This window comes from Panulirus ornatus, chromosome 1, assembly GCF_036320965.1.
Source record: "Panulirus ornatus isolate Po-2019 chromosome 1, ASM3632096v1, whole genome shotgun sequence".
Lineage (NCBI taxonomy): Eukaryota > Metazoa > Arthropoda > Malacostraca > Decapoda > Palinuridae > Panulirus > Panulirus ornatus.
In genome coordinates, this window is record NC_092224.1 from 84,873,495 (window position 1) to 84,897,441 (window position 23,947).

The 23,947-nt window shown below is 46.6% G+C and overlaps 1 protein-coding gene across 3 annotated transcripts in view; it reads left to right on the forward strand.

Annotated features, from left to right (window-relative positions):
* LOC139750312 (progestin and adipoQ receptor family member 4) overlaps positions 1–23,947 on the forward strand; it is a 155,804-nt gene that overhangs the window by 96,157 nt on the left and 35,700 nt on the right. For all 3 annotated transcript variants that reach the window (XM_071664977.1, XM_071664966.1, XM_071664987.1), the window contains exons 2-3: positions 6,216–6,434; positions 14,518–14,621. In XM_071664977.1, the coding sequence (XP_071521078.1) occupies positions 6,216–6,434; positions 14,518–14,621 (323 nt within the window). The remainder of the gene's footprint in view (positions 1–6,215; positions 6,435–14,517; positions 14,622–23,947) is intronic.

Sequence of the window (23,947 nt, forward strand, 5' to 3'; positions counted from 1 at the left end):
TATGGGTTCGTTGTAGTGTTCAGAGCACCTGAATATTATGCAGAAAACGACAGAGATCTTATTGATTTTCTGTAATTTGTAAAACGCTGAACCAAATGGTTATTCAGCGCTTTTTTCATGAAAAAGATATCAAGAACCTAATACTATTTAAATAGCGCTGTGTATTTTGGCTTCCTTTAAAATACATTTGAAAGCTTATATCTATGTACATAACATTACATGCTTAGGCTTCCGTTTAAAGATAGCATAAGAATTAAAACTCATTAGAACTAAAAGATAAAATAATTAAAACTACTAAGAAAAGATCACATATTTTGGTTTTTAAATGTTTACGATATTGGCGAAAATTGCTCCTGACTTTCATTCCATTCATCGTTATTCTATAATTCATATTTGAGATTTATGATTTTGTCATTTTGTTATATAGCGATGGCAGGTGTCTAATACTGGGGCAGGTTTTCCTCCGTTCGGTGACCAATCCTCAGTCGACGAAGAATTGTCTCAGATTAGCCAGTCCTGTTTAAGCAGGAATGTTACACTGTAAGTAAAAGTAAAGTAATAGCGTTTGAAAGAAACAGGGTGAACGTGAAGATTTTGCAAAGCCCTATAGAGTTAGAAGAGAAAGTTTACTGAACTGTATTATAGATAAGAGGGGAGAAAGGCTGGAAGAGGCAAGAGAATTTAAGTATTTGGGATCTATCTTGAGTAAGTTTGGTGATATAGGAGAAGAGATAAGGGAGAGCAGTACAGGGTAGAAGAGTCTCTGGGTCCATTTGCAGAATAATGAAGGGTAGCAGTGTGAGTAAGGAAGTGAGGAGAGGATTAAGGGACTGCATAGCCCTGCCAACCCTGACCTAATGCAGCGGAAACATGGACAAGGAATGAGGCACAGAAGTCAAGAATCTGGAAATGAGATATTTTAGGGGCGCATGTGGTATGACTAGATGGAATGAAGGACATAAGGAGGTGTATGAGAGATGCGGTATGGCAGGAAATGCATTATGAAGTGGTGGAGTGCGTGAAACTTAGTACTTATAGATGGTTTGGGCATGTGGAAAGCATGCAAGACTGGGAGTGTACAAGGAGAGTGTATGATTAGTACCATTAAAGAGGATGGTGTGAGAGGAAGACCACCTATGATATGGGGAAAATATAGTGGAGGAATACTGGAGGGAGAGGAATGGTGGAAGAGTAAGTGGAATGGTGAATGCGAGGGAGGCATGTAAGGTTAGGGATAAGTGGAGACTCTTCTGCCGTGGCCACCCTCTTGATGGAAGTTCCTGGAGACGAGATACTGACAGACAGCCATACTTCAACACCTTTCTCTATCCTCTGTAGTTTGTCACTCTTTTGGGCCTCAAGTCCTGTTCTAGCTTGCCAGTTATATCATGATTACTTATTCTGCTCAAAAATCATTAGGAGTTACAACTCTCATATGTAGATTGCTACATGTAGTTGATGTAACTTCAGCAGAATTCATTACCGCTGATACCAAGATGTCCAGGACGCCAGCAACGTTCCGCGCTCAAATGCTTTGAGCACCTCCTTTCGACCCGATCCTTGACTTTTTGTACTGTCTTCGTAATACAGGGGAAATCGTACTACAGGGAGTATTCTCGCACTACAGGGGATGTTTTTTTTAATCGTACTACATGGGATGTAATCGTACTACGGGTGATATGTTCGTGCTATAGGGATATTACCATACTACAGGGAATATTGTCGTACTACAGATGATATCTTGGTACTACAGGGGATATAATCTTACTACAGGGAATATTATCGTACGACAGGTGATATCTTTGTACTACAGGGGATATTATCGTACTACTGGGTGTCTCTTTGTACTCTAGGGGAGCACACTAAGTATCCATATTGCGTTAAACATATCTAACAAAAATTTTATGGATGTTTCAGGATGATGTAACATACCATAATGCATATCTTCCTCCCCTGGATTAGTAGGTATAGTGCCTAGAAGAACTACCAATTTCTTCATACTAATTGGCTCATTATGGTCCTCATCCTTACTGGAGAAGACCGATGGTACATCTGCCTGACACTAGACACCGATGAGAAACTTTCAGCGAAAGTTTTAGCCACGGCAGAATACTGTCCCGCCAACTTCTTTATTCTCTTCCAAACTTTATCAGAAGATATCTTACACATCCTTCATCCGAGACGTTATCCTGACTTCCTGGAAAATGTTTTTCTTTCTTCCAGGTCTTATTTTGATAAATTAGTCTATTAAACAAAGAATTATCACCTCTTTATCGTCTGTAAACTGATCTCACAATCTTATGCTTATCACCAGATCGGTTTCTACCGTGGGACTCAGGGTCGTGGCTCCTTGTCCTTGGTGCTAGCGAGAGCTCCTCTCGGCCGCATCTGAAACAGTTTGCAGACTTGTCACACGTTCCTCATCACCAGGAAGTCGACGCACTCGTCCTGTGATTACAGCTCTAGTCTTGGATTCATCTCATTTGGGCGCCACTCCTTAAAGAATCCTCTGAGCGATGCCTCCTCACAGAGGATGCATTCTAATGCTCTTTAAAGAAGGACCGGAATGATCCCCTCCCCAACCCACCACCCAGAGAAAAAGCGCTTAGTAGAATGCAATTGCTCCGTCACCACCCGGAGGACGAAGTGGTTCTTTAGGCTTTTCCTTTATTTGAAGCGGCTCGTCACTGTTGAGCTGGTGGGCTTCCTTGGACTTCTGTTTACGCCACTTCTGGATTCTGTAGATCTTATTTTCCAAGTGCTTACAGAAGTTAATCTCTCTCCCTCTCTCTCTCTCTCTCTCTCTCTCTCTCTCTCTCTCTCTCTCTCTCTCTCTCTCTCTCTCTCTCTCTCTCTCTCTCTCTCTCGAATTCAGTGTAATTTTTGTCACTGGGTTCGTGTTTGCCTCCACAGTTACCGTAGATATTTACTATAATTACCTCTGTACATGCGTGGGATGCCTCAGAGCTTTGCATGCCTATACTGTCGACATTTATAACACATAATTGGGGATGGGATGTTCAGCTGCATCTCTCGAGCCCATGTGTGCCTTATAAGGGATGTCTGGGCTATTATACACCCACCTTACACACCAGCAGCAGCTGTCATACACCAACAGCAGCTGTCATACACTCACCTTACACACCAGCAGCAGCTGTCATACATCAACAGCAGCTGTCATACACTCACCTTACACACCAGCAGCAGCTGTCATACATCAACAGCAGCTGTCATACACTCACCTTACACACCAGCAACAGTTGCCATGCACCCACCTTACACACCAGCAGCTTCTGTCATACACGTACGCACCAGCAACAGCTGTCATACATCTACCACACACTGTCAAATGAGCTGAATTACGTGGAAAGGACAGAGGCCTTGAATTTCTCCACCGTGGAAGAAAGAAGAATAAGGGGTGACCTGATCATAAGGTTTACGTTCTCAAACCAATTGTATGATGTCGACAAATATACAGATGGGACAATCAGACGCCATAACATGAAACTCAGCAAGAAACTCAGTACAAGAGATGGAAATAAGTGCATTATAAGTATAAAAGTAGTGGAGGAATTGCTAGCATACAGAAGTTTAGAAAGTAGTATGATAAGAGAATGTTCCAGAGACGGAGCCCCACGAGTGTAGAACTCCTCCCTCCACGCAGTACAGATAGATCATTACACCCAGTGTACGTACACCTGCCGTCTGTTTCTGTGTATGTCAGACGCCCAACACCCGCAGTCGTCACCATGGGCCGGGTAGCAGGGAGCAGGAGACCCCGGCAGGTTACGTGACGCTGTGTTATCAAGTGATATTTTTGGTCTTTCGTCGACGGCCTGACGTCCGCCTGCTTGTCTCGGCTGCCAGCCGTAGCGTGAGTGAACGCTGCTTGTGGAAGAAATGGGAAGCTTAATTCTTACGTAAAGTGGTCGTGCGTTCTACCGAGCGAGTTTGGAGTAACGAGAATATTCTACAAGCATACGGTGTAAGCTGAGGAATACGCTCACTTATTTGGTATGAGTTCGATCAACTGGGAGGCCCAGCTGGTATTGACATATTCTGTTGACTTTAATCCAGTTGACTCATATTTCACTGGCTGATTCATGGCCTGGTTGAGCTTCATTTTGTTTCTAAAGTTTCCAGAGTTATCATTTGTTTGTTTAGTATTTGATATATACATATACCCAGAGAGAGAGAGAGAGAGAGAGAGAGAGAGAGAGAGAGAGAGAGAGAGAGAGAGAGAGAGAGAGAGAGAGAGAGGATCTTAGAGAAATAACGTCTGCCTTGTTGGGTAATATATTTAGAACGCAATATTCCTGATTTGTATCCTGTGTGTGAAATGCATATTAAGTGGCAGGCTGACACCCCTAACACCAGGGGTAGAATACCTGCCTAACACTAGGCGTACTTTGCTATTCTAGTACATCAGTGGATCAGATTATATGTCTAACTTCTTTTTGTGATCTGAGGACTAAGAGACGGGGACAGGAACATGGGGAACAACACAGTGCTTTACTAGTTCAGAACAGGAGTAATGTAGTTTAGGTCGAGTTGCTCCAAGTGGTGCAGGATGTGGAGATGAGGAGAGTTGAGGGAGATGAGATGATGCGACATTAATCCTGTGGATCTCGTGCTGGAGGAAGTGTGGCAGGAGTCGTGTGGGAGATGTGCATTGTTGATTAGGGGTCTCGTGATGCAGCTACGAAAGAAACGACGCATCAAGGTCTTAAAGTAATGCAGCAGAAGGTTGGACGAGTTACCAAGGTCCCGTGGCTTTGTTTGCCAGCGCAGCAGAAAAAGGGTGGTTGAAGCTCGGTAGCTCAAAACGTAGGTGGAGAGACCAGTAACCGAGATCCTGTAGGGACTGCAGTAGATAATAGGCGTTGGCGATGTCCTGCTGGAGGGGCAGGAGCTACAGTTCTTTAATCCCAGGACTTTGTTTATGGGTCATCCAGACCCGACGCTTCTCGAAGTTCATTTGTTCCGCGGGGTTCTCATAATGTGTACGACCACCTGGGTCCCTCTACCTTCAGGTCTTGTTCAGACATCGCCGAGCGAAAGTGCGTCAGGCTGTGTTCCTATTCCTTCTTTAGTGTTTTATGGTGTTTGGGTCCGGTAGACCCATGGATACGGGGGGAAAATAACGTATAGAAAATACTGTAAATAGTAAAGCATGGCAGCTCTCAGTAACAAGCCGGTGGTCTGGAGAATGGACTTCATTAATATTAAGTCCTTATGATGAATGGTTTATGTATTATGGTGAGAATAGGAATAACTTTTTTTTTTTTTTTTGCTTTATTTCAATGTTCACTTCTATTTATGTTTTCTTCATTTCAATATATCAATAATGCAAAGTAAAGCTTAGAGTTCACATACATGTTTTTGTTTTCAATAAATTGCAAGTTAGAATTGAATCCTTCTCCTCCTCCTCTTCCTCCCCTCCCCTTCCCCCTTCGCTCGGATGATATTCTGTCATTTCTACATCCTGTACCTCTTGCATCATTCTGGCAGGCTGAATATATTTAAGAGTTCTTTATTCTTTTTTTCTTTTTCTGGGGGAGGCGGGTTTTTCTTTTTCTGGGAGGTGGGTTTTTCTTTTTCTGGGGGAGGCGGGGTTTTTTCTGGTGGAGGCGGGTTTTTCTTTTTCTGGGGAAGGCGGGTTTTTCTTTTTCTGGGGGGAGGCGGGAATGGGCACGTTGTTACGACCCTTGAGCACGACTGTACCACTCTTAGGTGTGATGGTATGACCCTCAACCCATCTCTTAAGGACTAGATCGAAGGTCATGCCATCACAGCCTAGGTTACTAAGTACCGTGGTCCCCCTGGGTGTGTACCTGCGTGCTCAAGGGCTTTACCGTCATGCTCAAGGGCTGTACCATTGTGGTCATGGGTTGCACCGTCGTACTCGCGGGATAGATGAATTGGGGTCATCCATCCAGCACTGTTAAACATATCACCAGTATAAACCTGTATTATTATTCCATGAGACTGAACAAACCTATGGAAACATCCTGTCATTCTGAACCCTTATCATACCTTCATCCTAAACCAGCTTACCACCCCATCCATCCGTGTAATCATCCCCATAAACCTTCTGTCATCATCCCATCCATGGAACACTCCACGACAGTGTCCTCCAGTATGATAAGTGTATGAACCTTCGCCAATCATCGTACCTCAGTAATAGAGACCCTTCTATACCTGTTCTTCCGCAGGGGTTCCTATGCTCTACATCCTGCTGTGGTGGAGGACGCTGCTCCCCTGGTCGGAGATCACGGTTCCTATCCTGCCGTGGACGCACCTGGTGTCCACCGTGAGCCCCTGGGTCGGCTCCACCATCTACCACCTCTTCATGAACCACAGGGCGGGCGAGACATGTTACAAGTCCCTCCTCCACCTTGACATGTTCGGCATCTGGATCACTCAGAGTTTCGGTAAGTTCCCTGGAAACTTGTGTGGGGGATAAGTAGGAGAGACAAGTGGGTTTAAGGTCCATGGCTTGGGAGTTTAGGAGGGATAGGCTCTGTTGGGATGTTTCCCCAGGCTGGATGGCTTTGGGAGATGAGTCTCTGGAAAGCAAGGTGGAGTTGAAGTCCATGTGAGGGTTTTTCTTGGATAATTAGGCTAGGCGTTCTCTAAGGGTAGCTTCTTCAGTACGAAGGGTAGAGAGATAGGTATATGTAGAAGAATAGGTTTCATAGCGATGAACCAGGGGTAGAATTACGGTGGCTCTGATTACACCTAACCACTCCGGATGAAAAAATCATTTCCCTTAGAATTGTTGCGTGGTATGTGTGGTATGTGCCTTAAAAAAGGATAGATCGGTAAAGTTCCTAAGGTAGGATTCCTGTAAATAGGATTGCCCTAAATCTGGGAATGCTTCTACCTTAGACCAAATCTCCTCGGATCTAGACTCGAGAGGAATGTTCCTACAGAAGTGTCGTCAAGAGACGTGGTGAGCCAATAGTGGAGGTGGGTGGGTTTTGGGCCTAACAACATCGAAGTGTTATGTGTCCCAGGAAGGCTGGCTAGTATGATGTATCCCAGGAAGGTTCGCTAGTATGATGTATCCCAGGAAGGTTCGCTAGTATGATGTAACCCAGGAAGGCTGGCTAGTATGATGTATCCCAGGAAGGTTCGCTAGTATGATGTATCCCAGGAAGGCTGGCTAGTATGATGTAACCCAGGAAGGCTGGCTAGTGTGACACCAACATACAAGGCTTGTCTTCCCTAACTCGGTCCTTGAACCCTTGGTCCTCCCCAGTAACTACCACACAACCATTAGCGTCACATGATGTTCTTGTCCTCTATCTGGTAGTAGCCGACCGGCTCTCTGTATTCCTTCCTCTCTCTCTCTCTCTCTCTCTCTCTCTCTCTCTCTCTCTCTCTCTCTCTCTCTCTCTCTCTCTCTCTCTCTCTCTCTCTCTCTCTCTCTCTCTCTCTCTCTCTCTCTGTTACTTCCGATGCATACGCCTCTGAATTCCACCTTGTTCGCAGGTTTATAATGCTTTAATGACCTATTTGTATTCTTCATAGTGGGAGTTTTACACTCGTGGGCCCCCAACTGTGGTGTGTGTGTGTGTGTGTGTGTGTGTGTATGTGTGTGTGTGTGATTATTCTTTGTGCATTGTGAGGGGAATGTGTGTTTTTGCATTTATATGTTTGTTGGGTATGATATTCATATATTTCTTTGTTCGTTCATGTGCACATGAGTGGGTTTGTTGCCCATGCGCACGTACAGGTAACCACACGACCCTTCCATACAGTTCCTCCTGAAAATGTCTTGTCCATCTGTGATCACACAGGAGCTACACCACCTTGAGGCACCGTACACTCGTACGGTGCCTCACTTCTGTGGCTACGGCCACTTGGTAAAGTGCTTTAGAAACTTCAAATTGGCAATTCTCCAGACCTTAGCCTTTGCCTTGAGCCAGACCTTAGCCTGGCACAGGCCCTTGTCTTGAGCTAGACCTCAGCTTGGAACAGGCCCTTGTCTTGAGCCAAACCCTAGCCTGGCACAGGCTCTTGTCTTGAGCTAGACCTCATCCTCGTACAGGCCCTTGTCTTGAGCTAGACCTCATCCTCGTATAGGCCCTTGTCTTGAGCTAGACCTCATCCTCGTACAGGCCCTTGTCTTGAGCTAGACCTCATCCTCGTACGGCCCTTGTCTTGAACCAGGTCGTCCTTTCCTGTTCCCCTACGTCCGTGTACGTACAGTGTGTCATGTAGAATGAGTGTGTCAGTGGTCCAGGGTAGGTAATCCGATCCATCCGACCCCACATATATGGCTGCCTCTGGCCGAGTTTACCGACGCAGCCTTACGGTGGTGGGTGGCTCACCCTACCGATGTGGAAGGCAGGGTGGATATGGGGGCGACGGGAGCATAATCAATGAATGTTAGTGCTGAGACGAGAGAGAGAGAGAGAGAGAGAGAGAGAGAGAGAGAGAGAGAGAGAGAGAGAGAGAGAGAGAGAGAGAGACTCGGCCTCTCCGACTCTGCACAATTTTCAAAAACTTTTCCTTCCCCGCACTTCGAGTGGCCGTAAAATACCCTGGTATAAAATTTCCTCCTGACCCTATTCCCCCGTTTTTAGATATTTTCTCTTTTTTTTTTCTTTTTTCTCTTATTTGAGGCGCCGTGTTGGACCTGCAGAGCTCCAGATTTTACACAAAGTGCATCGGGAATCTCTTACGTTCAGAGGAGAGTGCCAGACTTGTCGTGAGTGAGGGAGGCAGATGCACGACACTGTCCTCGAAGGCGAGCTGAAGCAGCTCCCTGGAGCAGGTTTTCCTCATGTACGTCAATTCTGGATCCTTGTACGACGATCCAGCAGATGGCTCGTTGATGACGGTGAATTGTTGGTGATGACTCCCGATGTATGATGACGCGCGAGCCTCCAGATGATGCCCCGGCCTGTGTTGCAGGAAGGAGTTGGAGGGGCGAGGGGTTTAATGATGATGGTCGTGATGAAGTTGATGATAGTAATGATGATAGTGCTGAAATGATGATGATGGTGGTAATAATGATGATAGTGATGGTAATGATGATAGTGATGGTAATGATGATAATGGTAGTGATAATGGTGGTAATGATAATGATAGTGATGATGTGGTGACACTAGAACTCCTCTGCTCCAGCTGCTACCAACTGTATCTTATTACTGAGTGTGTGTGTACGTGAGTGCGTGCATAGGGGTGTGATTATATGCATATAATTATCATTTGTGATTACTGTTTGTGTGTTGCGGGGAGGGAGAGAGTTTACACGCGTGCTTTCCCTGTCTCTAAGCCTTGTATACATGTACTGTGTCTACGTCTTATACGTACATGTATACTCAGCCCAGGTTTTACGTAGGGAACGCATTCATCGACCAGCCCCAATTGGGAGGATGAACAGCTGCGTTGGCTGTGGGCCAAACTGTCCAGTCCGGGATTCGAACCCGGGCCCTTGAGATTAGTGGGTCGCACCATGAGATTGGGATTACGGGGGCTCGTGTGTACGTATGTTTGTTGGTACCCGTATGTGTGTGTGTGTGTGTGTGTGTGTGTGTGATTACCATATAGAGATGATGTTATTGTGCACGGAAGAAGTAGAGCTTTGCACTTGCGGGGCTTCGCCTCTCCTTAGCCTCGGATTTCTGTCATACAGACAGTTGAGGTTCCCGGCGCAGACACGAGTCACTTCCTCCTCACGTAGGGTGTTGCTCACCTCCTCTCCTCCGCTGCTGAGGAATTCCTCTTCTTTACGCCCGGTCTAACATCTCTCCTACCCGGTTTCCCGTTGTGGTCTGGAGTTACATAGTTCGTCAGGATTCTCCCAAGAAATGGTCTCGGCCAACAGAGTGGCTACGTGTTGTCTCATCGTCTTCCTTCCTCCAGATGGGTTGTGTTGAGGATCTCCCTCCTCTCCTCATAATCCATTACCTCATTCTGACACTTCCTAACACCATCTGTCCCTTCTGAAGCAGATATATGTCTTTTCTCGAGTGAGGAGACGAAAGTGGTGGAAGCATAACACATTCAGGGTGCCACGAACGTTGTCTTGAACATCTATCTCCTTTTCCATGTACTTAAGGTCAGCTTTGAGGTTTACTTAAGATACAGACAGCTTCACCCTCAGAACATGTCTTCCTGGAGATAGGACTGCACAAGAGATGAGCTGCCCTCGTGGCAAGAATCAAAGTTGAGGCCTGTGTCTTTATGTCCCCTTTAATGTTTTGATTCTTACATTCTTTTTCCACCAGTATTATAGCTAAGATCCTCTCTGTGCCTTGCACTTATTTTGACCGACTTTAACTGTTTTATTTGGCTACCGTTGTGCGTTTTATCTGGGGTCTTGTTGCAACTTGCTGTGCGCTTCAATACTTTGTACCATTTCATTAGTTTGGCATCATCGGCAAACACATCTAGCAAGCCATCCTCATGGGTCATATGCAACAGTGGTCCTTACACCGAGTCTTAACGAGCCTCACTAGTAACTTCCGCCCATTTAGAAGAAAAGCCGACCTTGTTGTGTTGTCCTCCATTTGAGTAACTGGACCACAGTACAAACATGGAACACCCTTGGTTCCCTCGAAGACTCAGAGCTTTCAGGGAGGCTCCAGTCATCCATCGATGTATATACAGTTAACAATATTTAGTGTTATCTTAGTCAATATCCTTTAAAGAAAATATAACATAGCTACATATACATCCCCAGTCTGGCGGGGGTGTATAAATAAGGCACCAAAACACGCCTCCATAAAATCAGCCACAGGAATTAAAACACTTCCACCACACACCCGTACGCACCACTGTCTTCTCTTCCATTTCAAACTGTTCCTTCCTCCTGTCTCAGATTGTTCTTTCTCCCCTCAAACCACCCTGTCTTAGAGAGAGAGAGAGAGAGAGAGAGAGAGAGAGAGAGAGAGAGAGAGAGAGAGAGAGAGAGAGAGAGACAGACAGACAGACAGACAGACAGACAGAGACAGATGTATTGCGTATCCAACAGAAATTGTCTTGCCTAGTGTGCGTGTGTGTGTGTGTGTGTGTGTGTGTGTGTGCACCCTCCACCCTCCTCTCCTTATGTCAGCCCGACGTCAGGTCGCTGACAGACACATGTTGGTCGTGCTGACGCCGACATTCGAAACCGATGCATCTCATTACAAGTTTTTTTCCTACGATGGCATCGTTTCCTCAGCGCCTGCTCCTCCCTTGCCATTTCAGGAGACCACTCGCTTCCCTGTATTTCATTGAGACCCTGAATCACCAACACCCTTGCCCTCGTTCATGCTTGTTCTAGGAGTAACCTGGTGAAACAGGTAGTTGGCTGGGTGTGCTCAAGCCTCCCTCCTTACAAGTACCCATTTCTGTGCAAAATAAAACTGCTTTAAAAGTGCTCTCTCTCTCTCTCTCTCTCTCTCTCTCTCTCTCTCTCTCTCTCTCTCTCTCTCTCTCTCTCTCTCTCTCTCTCTCTCTCTCTCTCTCTCTCTCTCTCTCTCTCTCTCTCTCTCTCTCTCTCTCTCTCTCTCTCTCTCTCTCTTTTGAGCTCCTGTCCCTCAGTAAATGTTCTTGGCGGCTACCATGTCGTATTCCAGTCGACCTTCTCGAGTGATCTCCATCACCTGTACTCTTCCCTGCCCTCACCTCACAACCTCCCCCCCCCCCACACACACACACACCAGTCACCTGTCCTGGGGTCAGCTCACGTCTCCACCAACATTAGCTCCACCCTGAGTCTGCCTCATGTGTCTCCCCTCCTAGGCCCATCACCCTGTTATGTTGTCACCCAGTCCCCTTCCTAGGCCCATCACCCTGTTATGTTGTGACCCAGTCCTTCCATCACCATGTTATGTTGTGACCCAGTCCTTCCATCACCATGTTATGTTGTGACCCAGTCCCCTCCTAGGCCCATCACCATGTTATGTTGTGACCCAGTCCCCTCCTAGGTCCATCACCATATTATGTTGTGACCCAGTACTGGTGAACTCCAACCCGACCTGCGACCTGGTCTGACCTACCGGGGACATTCTTTGACCTGTCCTACTACAGCCTGACCTGTTGTACTACAGCCTGACCTGTTGTACCACAGTCATGACCCAGCCTGACCTAACCATGATCCTGTTTGTGACCTGTCGTGCGACAGCCTGATCAGTTATGACCTTGCCTAACCTGACGTGACTCAGTCTAATCTGCCGTGAACCATCCTGACCTCCGTGACCCACTCTACAACCTTCCGTGACCGAGCATGGCCATTCGTGACCTAGCCTAATTCGATGTCATGGCCATGCAAAAAAGAAAAAACAAATGAGCATCCCTGACACGATGTGACCTTCACCTTTACGAGCCAGGCTGACCTGGAAATTACCCCAGTTGAACCTGGCATGACTCAACCTGACCTGGAGATTGCTGAACCTGACCCGGCATGACCCAGATTCACTAAGCCTATCGCCGCTTCGTCCAGCATGACATTCAACAGACTAATGTGACCTAACCCGGACCTAACATGACCAGGGGATCATCCAGCGTGATGCAAACCCACCTGACATGATCCTTTACGATTCTCTCTCTCTCTCTCTCTCTCTCTCTCTCTCTCTCTCTCTCTCTCTCTCTCTCTCTCTCTCTCTCTCTCTCTCTCAAAACTGAGAAAAAAAAATGTCAAACGTTCCCCAAAACTGAAAGAGACAGTCGCAGGCGAAATTACGAAAAGGGGAATCGCAAAAAAAAAAAAAAAAAAAAACCGCTAAAGTAAACAGAGAAGAAAGAACGCTTAAGACAGGCCACTACAGCAAAACTAAGACATCAGTTCTGAACAAACCCTGTAATTCAGCGTATGTGGCAGAAGTCATCCCATACGTTCCCAGAACCACATGCCTTTTTCGGAGGTAACGAGGAGGAGGAGAAGTTCATAGTAAAGATAATTTAGATGGATGACGACTCCGGACACCAGTTTCTGGTATGGTGGTGCAGAGATCACCAGAATTCTGCCTGTCTTCTGCTGCCCACGAGAGGGAAGGCTCAGGCAGCAGCAGTACTGGGACCTTCCCAAGACCCCTCGCTTCTCTCATCGACCTGACTCTCTCTCTCTCTTCCATTGGGGTCACCAACATTTGCTCTCTTTTTACGAACCTTCTCATCTGCTGAGCACAATCTAGCTAATTCCTCTCTTAATATCATCTGGCTCAAGATCTATCTATCACCTATCGCTGTTTCCATGTTTCTCTTTACTGTCCTCTTGGCTCGAACACACTTTATAACACCGGTCGACTAGTTTCCTCCAAACGATAACACACATCGACTAGTTTCCTCCAAACGATAACACACGTCGAGTTGTTTCCTCTAAACGATAACACACGTCGACTAGTTTCCTCCAAACGATAACACACGTCGAGTTGTTTCCTCCAAACGATAACACTCTTCGACTAGTTTCCTCCAAACGATAACACACGTCGAATAGTTTCCTCCAAACTTTATAACACACGTCGACTAGTTTCCTCCAAACTTTATAACACACGTCGACTAGTTTCCTCCAAACTTTAATAACACACGTCGACTAGTTTCCTCCAAACTTTATAACACACGTCGACTAGTTTCCTCCAGACTTTAATACACACGTCCACTAGTTTCCTCCAGACTTTAATAACACACGTCCACTAGTTTCCTCCAAACGAGCCCCACAGAACCCGGCACTCTGATGGTGAAGGTCTTGTACTCAGGAGATTCGAGAGCATACACCACATGACACGGTTGAGCTCCTCCCACTCAGGTAATGGCGGGGTGGAAGACCCGCTGACATTTTCCACTCTTAATGACCTGGAGCAAAATATCAGCCACCTCATCCGTATTCCAGGCCCTCACGACCACTCCACTCCACCCTGGGATCTGTCCTTCGCCTCCAGTCCCTCACGTTATGTATGGAAGGTGGGAGTCGTTCGTTCAACTTGGCCGACGCTCGTGTTTGTACGGTGGCTCATCGTCAGCGGGGGAGGGACCCACACACAACACCTCCCTCTCCTCTCCTCACCTACACACACACACACACACACACACACACACACCTCCCACGAGGACGGGGAAGCTGGCAAATGTGACTCGTGTGTTTCAGGAAAATTGTATGAAATCTGCATAACGTCCTTCGGGGATTTAACCCTTCACTTCAGTACTCGGTGATGTTGGTGGGAACAGTGAGTTTGGATTGGATTCCAAGATTTCTTCGATATGTGAAATTATTAAAAGGATGGTCGACCAGGCCTCAGTAAGGAGAGACACGTCTCGCCCATATGAATAGAATTTTTAGTATGTGTACATCTATATATATATATATAAAAAAAAAAATCTATATATATTCCTATGAGTCCATGGGGAAAATGAAGCACGATAAGTTCCCAAGTGCACTTTCGTGTAATAATCACATCATCAGGGGAGATACAAGAAAAGAAATATAAGTCAGTTGATATACATCGAAGAGACGAAGCTAGGACGCCATTTACTCTTTTACTGACAGAGTAACCAGGTGTCTCGTTTCTTGCCCCCCCGCAGGAGCGCTGACCACGGTGTACGCCTCCGTGTCCTGCCTGAGCAGTTCCTGGATATGGAGGGTGCTGGCCGTCTACTGCATCGTCTCCCTCTGGTGTCTCTATAAGGTACGTCCCTCACTCGCGCCTCATACCACAGCCTCACAACTCATGATATATATAGCTTGTTCCCCCCTCCCTCACACAGCCCTTTAAGACTGTGTTGAGGTTTTGCCTCATTAGTAGGCAATATACTCCATACAGATAGATTTTGATGTATACCATACACTTGACAAGGAGTATATCATATCTCATATATATATATATGAGGTTATATTTTCTCTTTATATCAACCTTCTAACTGCCTTATCATATAAGGCCATATTTCTGTAGTAGACTTATTGAGACCTCATATTTTCATGTGTGAAACACGACCTTTAAATATATCTTAGCGATATACTCAGTGTATGTGATATACTGGGTAATGCACATACTTACGTCATATTAATCTTCTCACTTAAAGTATGCTGGGAGATGGTTTATCATACTTATGAATACAAGACTATATCATGACCCATGGCATTGACGTAATTCTGAGTACCACCCACATATTGAGATTTCTATATTCATATAATGTGATATATATATATATATATATATATATATATATATATATATATATATATATATATATATATATATATATATATATATAAACAATTTGCATTTTTGTCTGGATGGAAAGATTTGGATGGGACTTTCATTTCCGTGTGTGTGTGTGTGTGTGTGTGTGTGTGTGTGTGTGTGTGTGTGTGTGTGTGTGTGTGTGTGTGTGTGTGTGTGTAACGTGATGTGTATAGATTATCAGGGAATGTTTAGATAGATGAATATGACTAATACTTAATTACTAACTTGTTTCTGTCTCACTAACAACTGCAGTAGGGCATGTTAATGATTATTGTCCAGTTTATATCAACGATAGTTTCCTGCATATTATTACAAGTTATTATTGGTGTTATATTTCATTTCTTCCCATTATATGTATATTTCTTCCCCTGATTTACGTTTATATATATATATATATATATATATATATATATATATATATATATATATATATATATATATATATATATATATATATATTCTAGTTTAATTTTTTTCTTTTATATGCCAACAGAAATGCAAAAAAAAAAAAGATATCTTGATAAAGCTTGGAAATGTACAAGTAAGCGACGTTGAGACAAAGATACAGGAATTGTGCGCCGAAGTTCGGATAGTGTCATCGGTTAGGCCAGGTATGCCGAGGTTTGGACAGTGTCTTCTGTTCGGCCGAGTGCGCCGAGGTTGGGAACATGGAGGAGAGGATTTTGGGGGGGATACTGTTATCTTGGTCGGGTGGCATCTCAGTGTCTCTCCCTCTGTGTACCTGTCATCTACCTGCCTGTCGGTCTGTATGTCTTCCTGTCTGTCTGTCTGTTTTCCTGTCTGTCTGTCTGTCTGTCTACACCGAGTACAAAGCTTGTATATAAGTAGGGATGGCGTGGACGATGAGGTCACCAGTTCACTACTGCCCAGGATGCTTTCGAGTCCCTTTAACATAGGATGTGGTGGTGGTGTAGTCGCACACACACACAGACACACACACACACACACACGCACAAACACACACAAACACGCAAACACACACACACAAACACAAACACACACACACGAGGCGAAAGCAGAGGGCTGCCTCCACACTAGCAGGTAACACCTGGGAGGGGTGAGGCCACGACCTACCCAGCAGCTCCTCCACGTCAAATAATATCCAACCTACACAGTATGACCCAGCACCCCACGCCACCCGCACCTGATGCCAGGCGTCCTATAGCATTATACAAACCCCATTCAGCACCCAGGTGACAAGGTCTCGCCTTTGTGTGTGTGTGTTGCACCCCCCCCTCTCTCTCTCTCTCTCTCTCTCTCTCTCTCTCTCTCTCTCTCTCTCTCACTCTCACTCTCTCTCTCTCTCTCTCTCTCTCTCTCTCTCTCTCTCTCTCTCTCTCTCTCTCTCTCTCTCTCTCTCTCTCTCTCTCTCTCTCTCTCTCTCTCTCTCTCTCTCTCTCTCTCTCTGGCCTGCGTCCCTTCCCTCCCTCACTCGCTAAGTTCGCCAGCCTCTGCTGAAGTGTGTCTCTCATGCGATCTGTTCGAGTATAGTATAGTGAGTTTGCGTCGGGTCTTCCAGCGCGCCGCCCCGCACTCCAGGCATGATTTCCAGTTCCAGCAGCCCCCCCTCGCCCAACCTTCCAGGATCTCATGGTTCACAGCAAAGGAAAAAGAAAAGAGAAAACTGAATTTTTTATCATCTTTGAAAGTGGTGACTCTTTATCTGTCTATCTATTTATCTGTCTACCTCTGTCTGGATGACGGAAGCTGACGAACTCTGTAGATGTGGATGACTGAAGCCGTGGATGATTAAGGCTCTGGGTGACTGAGACTATGGATGACGCAGGGTGTGGATGGTCACATACTGCATTTTTCTTTTTTTTTTTCGTCTCAGTGTTGCAGCACACTCGTTCACAGCCGTCCCAGCTGCACAGCAGCACGGCAGTCCTGGGGGAGCCTTTCTCTGCACAGCAGTTGAGAAGCAGTCGAGTCGAGTCCTTAGAGGAACAGAGCCATTGATGACGCTATAGGAAGCAGACTGGATCCCCCCCCAGCTTCTGCCTCTCTGCCATGGAAGGTGAAATGACTGAGCTGGAAAACTGGCTTGGGTCATCAACGGTTTGATCTGTGACCTGTGCTTCCGGAGTGTTGAACTCGCTCGGGGCGGCGGGATCTGGAGTTCACCTGGAAAGAACTGACTCGTACTTCATTCCTTAGAACACAGATGGAGTTTTACGTGGAATCCTGGCAATGTAACTCTTCCCCACTGTAGGATTAGATAAGCTATTTCCTTCTGACATGTCAGAATAGAAGACTGGAATGCCATCATTTGGGTCATAAGTTGCCATAGATAGAACAGAAGACAGTGTGATCATCCGGGGAATGGAACTTTTGAAGCCCCGGAATGGAACTTTTGAAGCTCTTACTTGCAGTTGCCAGGACCGTTGAGGACAGACTGCAAGATCCTTCCTCAAACAGCTCGTCTCCCCAAAGAAACAACAGTCTAACTTGTCCTCAGACCGAGGTTAGGGAGGTGGACTAAACCTACAGTACTGAGGTCAGGTGCGCAGAAGCAGTTCTGCAAATAAATGACAAAGGAACACGGTTTTCCGGGAGTCTGCTGAAGATGTGAATTATTACGAAAGCGCTCGGATCTTAGCGTTTCATTTCCCTTGTGACAAACCAGCATAAAGCAGCTCTACAGGGAAGACTTCGACGCCTTACCTTATCCAGTGAACGGGAAGCCTCACAAGCATTCCTGAGAAGTACGAAAAACTCAACCTGGGGGTTGAGGGGTCGGCCAGGGTGTAGGAGAGCCAGGAAGACCAATCTTGGGGAGGATGATCTCAAGTTTAACAGGTACTTATGTGGCTTGGGGATCGTGACCCTTACAGCACTACTGTCATACGGAACCCACTGCATGTTGCTGGCCAGAGTCGGAATGTGGAGGATGGTGGATCAAGGCATCGAAGATCAGTGTTACTCACTCGCTACCTGATCTGTATTCTCAAAGAAATCACTTCGTAATAGCCGTTTGGTTTGTCTAGCGACATTCCTGAAAATGTCCCGTTGTTCACCGCACCTCATCGTCTGGCTCCCTTCTCTATCCACCAATTTCTCACTTCAGTCTCGCTGACTGCACAGACTTACGGAAGTTCTTTTTTTTCCATTCGCGTTGGGAAGATTACTACCTCTCCCCGGACGATGCTTCTATCTCGGCTGTTCGTATAGGAGAGGTTATTGTTGTGGGGATAAGTGATACATCTTCCTCTTTCTCGAAGACTATCTCGTCTTCAACCGTTCCCGTTCCGAGGCCTTGGCACAGCGCACCTGGAAAAGCCTCACCTTCTTTCGACCAACATTCGCCTGCCTCTTGGCCCGATATCATTACAAACATGTTATGTGCGAGGCAGATCGTCCCTGTAGAACCCAGAGTAAAGTAATAACATCTCTCCACTGACAGGTCTCTCTGACATGTAGTCAAAAGTGTCTGAAGCTTACTGTTCTTCCTCCCTGTGTCACCTCCTACTAACAGATGGATTAGACTCGGTTTTTCCCCACTAATTCCACCTGGAGTTATTTATGTATTCCATCACTGACAGACTCAGCCCCTACAAATCCCCTTCCACTTCTTATCACTTCTTTCAAATACTTGATGATGAAGAATAACAGGATTGACAAGGACCGAATTCATGAACACATGGAAATCGGTCCTCAAAATCATGCCTAAAGAGACTTATAACTGAGATCAAGGCCAAGAAAAAAAAAGATGATCGACTAGCTGACTCAGAACAAGGTAGGAGCCATCATGCCACATTAAACCATCGACTCAGCTCGACCTTCCCCCCTTAATGACTGCCTCTCATCGAGAATTAACGCTGCCTCAGCTCAGAACGCTGCCTCAGCTCAGGATGCTGCCTGAGGAAAAAAAGTAAAATAGATAGGAAAGAAATCAGCATGATGCCTCCAGAAGGACCACTAGTGCCTCCTTGATACCTGCAGCAGTATGCTCAACACCGGTGACCTTCCAGGAAGGGTCACACGGGCCAGAGTGACAGTGATACCAAAACCAGGTAAGCCAGACACAGACCCGAAGAAATAACGTCCCGTCTTTCTCGTAGAAGTTCAGGGCAAGTTGTTTGAAAGAATGGATGTCCATACGTTAATGAGGCAACCTCTACAGCCCAGATCAATAAGGCTTCTAAGGAGCAAAAACACCACCTCTGAAATTACGATCGCAGCCGGGGGGGTGGGGGTGGGGTGGGGGAGCTGTTTTTAGAAGAAAAGGAATAAACTGCACAATTATACAAGGAGAGACAAGCAAAACCTTTGGCAGAGTGTGGACTAGCGGTCTGCAATACAAACTCCTCCATCCTGGCATGCCAGATATCACCGGAGGACTACTGTACGATTCATTACAAATGAGAAGTACCTCTACGTCGAAAATTGCGAGGAACAACATGGGGGAAACTACAAATCAAATGTATTGGCAGATAGTGAAGAGAAGGACCACAATACTCTGGCAGTCCCCAGGAAACAGTGAAGACATAAACTACAGACATATCCGAGACTTGGCCAGCAGCACAAACATGGAACGCCCTTCCTTGGCTCCCACAGCCTCAAAGCACTCAGGAAACCCCGGCCATACATCGACGTACGTAAGCGATGAGCAATGCTTAGCTTACGGGCGAAGTTTCTTTTGTCGCCCAAAACCAACGAGGAACATCGCTACGATACACACCCCCAAGTCTGCTGAGGATATGTGAATGTGGCACCAAGTTACACATTTCCAACAAATCTTCCACACAAAGCCTACACCATATACCTATATGCTCTATAAGCAACCACTGCTTCTTCTCTCCCTAGCCACACTACTCTCTTCCTCTCGATATATCCAAGACGTGTGGAGCAGATGGCCTCCCACCTCACATAGTGAAGGACTGTGCATCTGAAGACGTACCCGTGCTTGCTCGTCTGTTCTGCTCCTGTGTGGAAATCAGATCATGTCCTCCCCTTCCAGGAAGCGTGCGTTGGTACACCCAGAGAAGAGCAGCCGCCTCCTGACTCTTTGAACTGTTGTTGTTCTTCTCCGTTGAGAGATGTGTCGTCGTCTCCAAATCCCTCCCTCCTCAGGTCTCATTACTTAAAGCGACTTGGACCTCAAGACCATCTTCTGTCTCTCATCATCGTCATCATGGCCATCACAAGGCGAGATCTCCCGGTGATATCGACCCCCACGTTACTTAACTTCTCATCGCTGCTTCGAAGGGACGTTGGGAACCCTATTTTGTAGCCTTTGATATATGTATGTCGAAGACTTTTATACCAGGGTGTGGCACCTGGGTCTAATCTCCAGTCTCCCCTCCAAGCCTTCCTAACTCACTTTGTTTTATCCAGCTCTCTCTCTCTCTCTCTCTCTCTCTCTCTCTCTCTCTCTCTCTCTCTCTCTCTCTCTCTCTCTCTCTCTCTCTCTCTCTCTCTCTCTCTCTCTCTCTTCTCTTCTCTTCTCTTCTCTTCTCTCTCTCTCTCTCTCTCTTCTCTCTCTCTCTCTCTCTCTCTCTCTCTCTCTCTCTCTCTCTCTCTCTCTCTCTCTCTCTCTCTCTTCCCTTCTCTTCTCTCTCTCTTCTCTTCTCTTCTCTTCTCTTCTCTTCTCTTCTCTTCTCTTCTCTTCTCTCTCTCTCTCTCTCTCTCTCTCTCTCTCTCTCTCTCTCTCTCTCTCTCTCTCTCTCTCTCTCTCTCTCTCTCTCTCTCTCTCTCTCTCTCTGGTCCATTTACTGCTGTAATGGCTGACAGATCAACCTCAGCCTCCTCCCCCTGCGGTGTCCCTCAGGGTTCTCTCCTTGTCTCCTCGTCATTTCCTCCGTTCTACCATCCATTTCCTCTCCTCGGCGAGATGCTTTTCTACGTCACCCACGTCTGTCCCATCTGACCTTGTTTGAACTACGTCTCGTCCCGTCGTAGCGTCCTTCGTAAGCTCTGATTCGGACAGACTCCTCGACTGTAGGAGACGTAATGTAGTAAGTATAACTTCTCTCTTACCATATTTTCTTCCTGTTTTCCTTTTTTAAAACCTTTCACAACTTTCTCGTCTTCTTTTCATGGTTCTAAAATTCCGGTATTCAACACGGTAAACATCCTTGCTATCACCGTAACTTCTCATATATCTTGGGAACCCCAGATTTCTCAAATAACTTAACCTACCTCTTGAGAAATTGGAAATCATGTTCAGACGCCGAGAACTTTTCTCTTCCGAACATTTGCTCTGATGATACGAGCCTGAGATAATCCGACTGATCAACTCTCCTGGTCTGAATCCTAATCTAGACCCAGTTGCCCCATGCCGCTGTGTTGGTTCACTTTTCTCTCGATCTCATTCGGTCTCTGTTCCCGAGAACTGACTGTCAGTGTATCCCCCCCATCCGTAGCTCGACAAAATGATACTCGGCCTGCCACTGTAACGCATGATTACTTTGGAGCTATAAGCAACTTAATTGTCGATGTTGTGGTGCCTGTTTCTTTCCCTACACTGCTTAGCTTTGGAACTTTCTCAAGTTCTTCCTCATGGCCGCGACCTGTCTCTTTTTAAAAGACATTGCTTCTGCCTCCTCAACTGCTCACAAATCCCTTTTCTGTTTTTTTTTTTTTCCTTCCTTCTCTGTTTCTTTAGCCCTTCCTGGTGCTTGCCTTAGGTCCTCCTAAGCCTCGATCAAAGCTGTTGTCCGTAAGTGGAGCCTTCGACGTGAAAGAGGGTGATCGAGGCTGTGGCCGACGGAGGTTGTGACTGGGCCAGTTTGTGGATGACTCTGCTACTCCTGCTTCATTTGAAGGCTGGATAAGTCACGCCACGGAGGGATCCGCTTTACATAGGGTCCCCCTGTCGCAGAGGGTCACACGTCACATGGGTTTCCAGGTCACATAGGGTCCCGCGTCACATAGAGTCCCAGTCAAAGAGGGTTCCGGGTCACTAGGGTCCCGGGTCACATAGGGTCTCACGTCACATAGGGTCTCGCGCCGCATAGGGGTCCCATTTCTTTGAGGGTCCCGTGTCACGAAGGACCCTTGTTTTGATGAGCCCCGAGCCGCGTAAGAAGGTCCTACGTCCTACACAATTATGGATCTGGTGTTGTTATGGAGCAGAACACGTCACCTCCCCTCACCACGTCGCGGAGTGGTCCCCGTCAGAGATGACATCACCACGTCGCGAAGGTGGTGCCGAAGGATCATATGCAACGAGTCATGAAGGCGTGTCGGAGGACTGTGCACGACAAAGGGGCTCCGCCTGGTGGCGGTGGCGGTAAACATCCATCGCTCGGGAAGAAGGAGACGAGAGGACGACTCGATGAATGTCGGCTACGGTTGTTCTCTCTCTCTCTCTCTCTCTCTCTCTCTCTCTCTCTCTCTCTCTCTCTCTCTCTCTCTCTCTCTCTCTCTCTCTCTCTCTCTCTCTCTCTCTCTCTCTCTCTCTCTCTCTCTCTCTCTTTGACATTAAATGCCCTCGTGGAGAGAGCGCTCACAAGATGCTCTGGCAGGATAGACACTTTGCAGATGGGTGACAGCTGAGGGGAGTGGAACTTGAGGTCTTAATTTGATCTTTCACAAGAAACACTCACAGGAGAGGCGCTCACTGAGCCGGGTTACAGATGGTGATCGCTACAGGGTAAATACTCCTCGTAGAAGAAACACTTGCAGGAGAAAAGCAATCACAGGAGAAGCACTTAAGGAAGATGATACAGTCGTCAAGGAACACTTGAAGGGGATAGACTCACAGTTGTTGCTGTGACACCACACACATGCAGGAGATGCTTACACTCACCGAGGATTAGCATATAGATACCCCTCACAGAGGAAGCACTGACAGGGATGTACGTAAAGAGGAAGCTGGCAGGGACACTCAGCAAGGGATGATCTAACAGGTGAAGTACTTACAGGAGATATACTCGCAAAATATACACAAAGTTACATCGGAGTCTCCAGTCACGGACCGAAGTCCACGTCAAGGCTAGACCTTCATTGAGATATAGAGAGGACTATGAAAGAGAAAAAAGAAGAGATGCTCCACCAGAAAGAAATAGTGGTGTACTCACAGGCCAAACATTCCAAATAGATGTTCTGGTAAAGGGAGTCGCTGCTGAAAGATGCCCTCACGAAGGAAGCACTCACAGTGATTGCCCTGAGAAAGGAAGCCTTCAGATAAGATTGAGGAAAACACTTGCGTTGCCTTTTTCTTACGTTCTGTGTACACTTTACCCTAGGTTTCAGCGTGAAGAACCTTCCTATGCTTACCACAGTGAGGGCCTGGGTGGAGTTGAGGGTGTTCTCTGAACACGAGTACAGGTGATAGTGATGTTGATGTGTAAACATGAGTGAACCCTTCATGACATGGTGGGTCAATGAGCCTCCTTGATGTGGTGGGTCAATGAACTTCCTTGATGTGGTGGGTTATTGACCCTCCTTGATATGGTAGATCATTGACCCTCCTTGATATGGTAGATCATTGAGCCTCCTTGATATGGTGGGTCAGTAAACCCTACTTGATGCGGTGGGTTTGCGGTCCATTCTTGATGTGTTGAGGGAGGAGGGAGGGAGCAGCTTGGACCCCCTTCTGTGTATTGTAGGATTGTGGTTGGAGGGAGGGAGTTTGATCGACGAAGGCGGCTGGGGAGGTGGGGTAATGTGGTTGACGAAACCTCCTTAGCGTGATGAGGTGGTGAAGACACCCCTCAAGTGGTATGTCGGAGGGGATTGGGCTGGGTTGTACCACTGCCACAAGCCTCTCCCCGGGATCACCGCCTTGCAAAATCAATAAG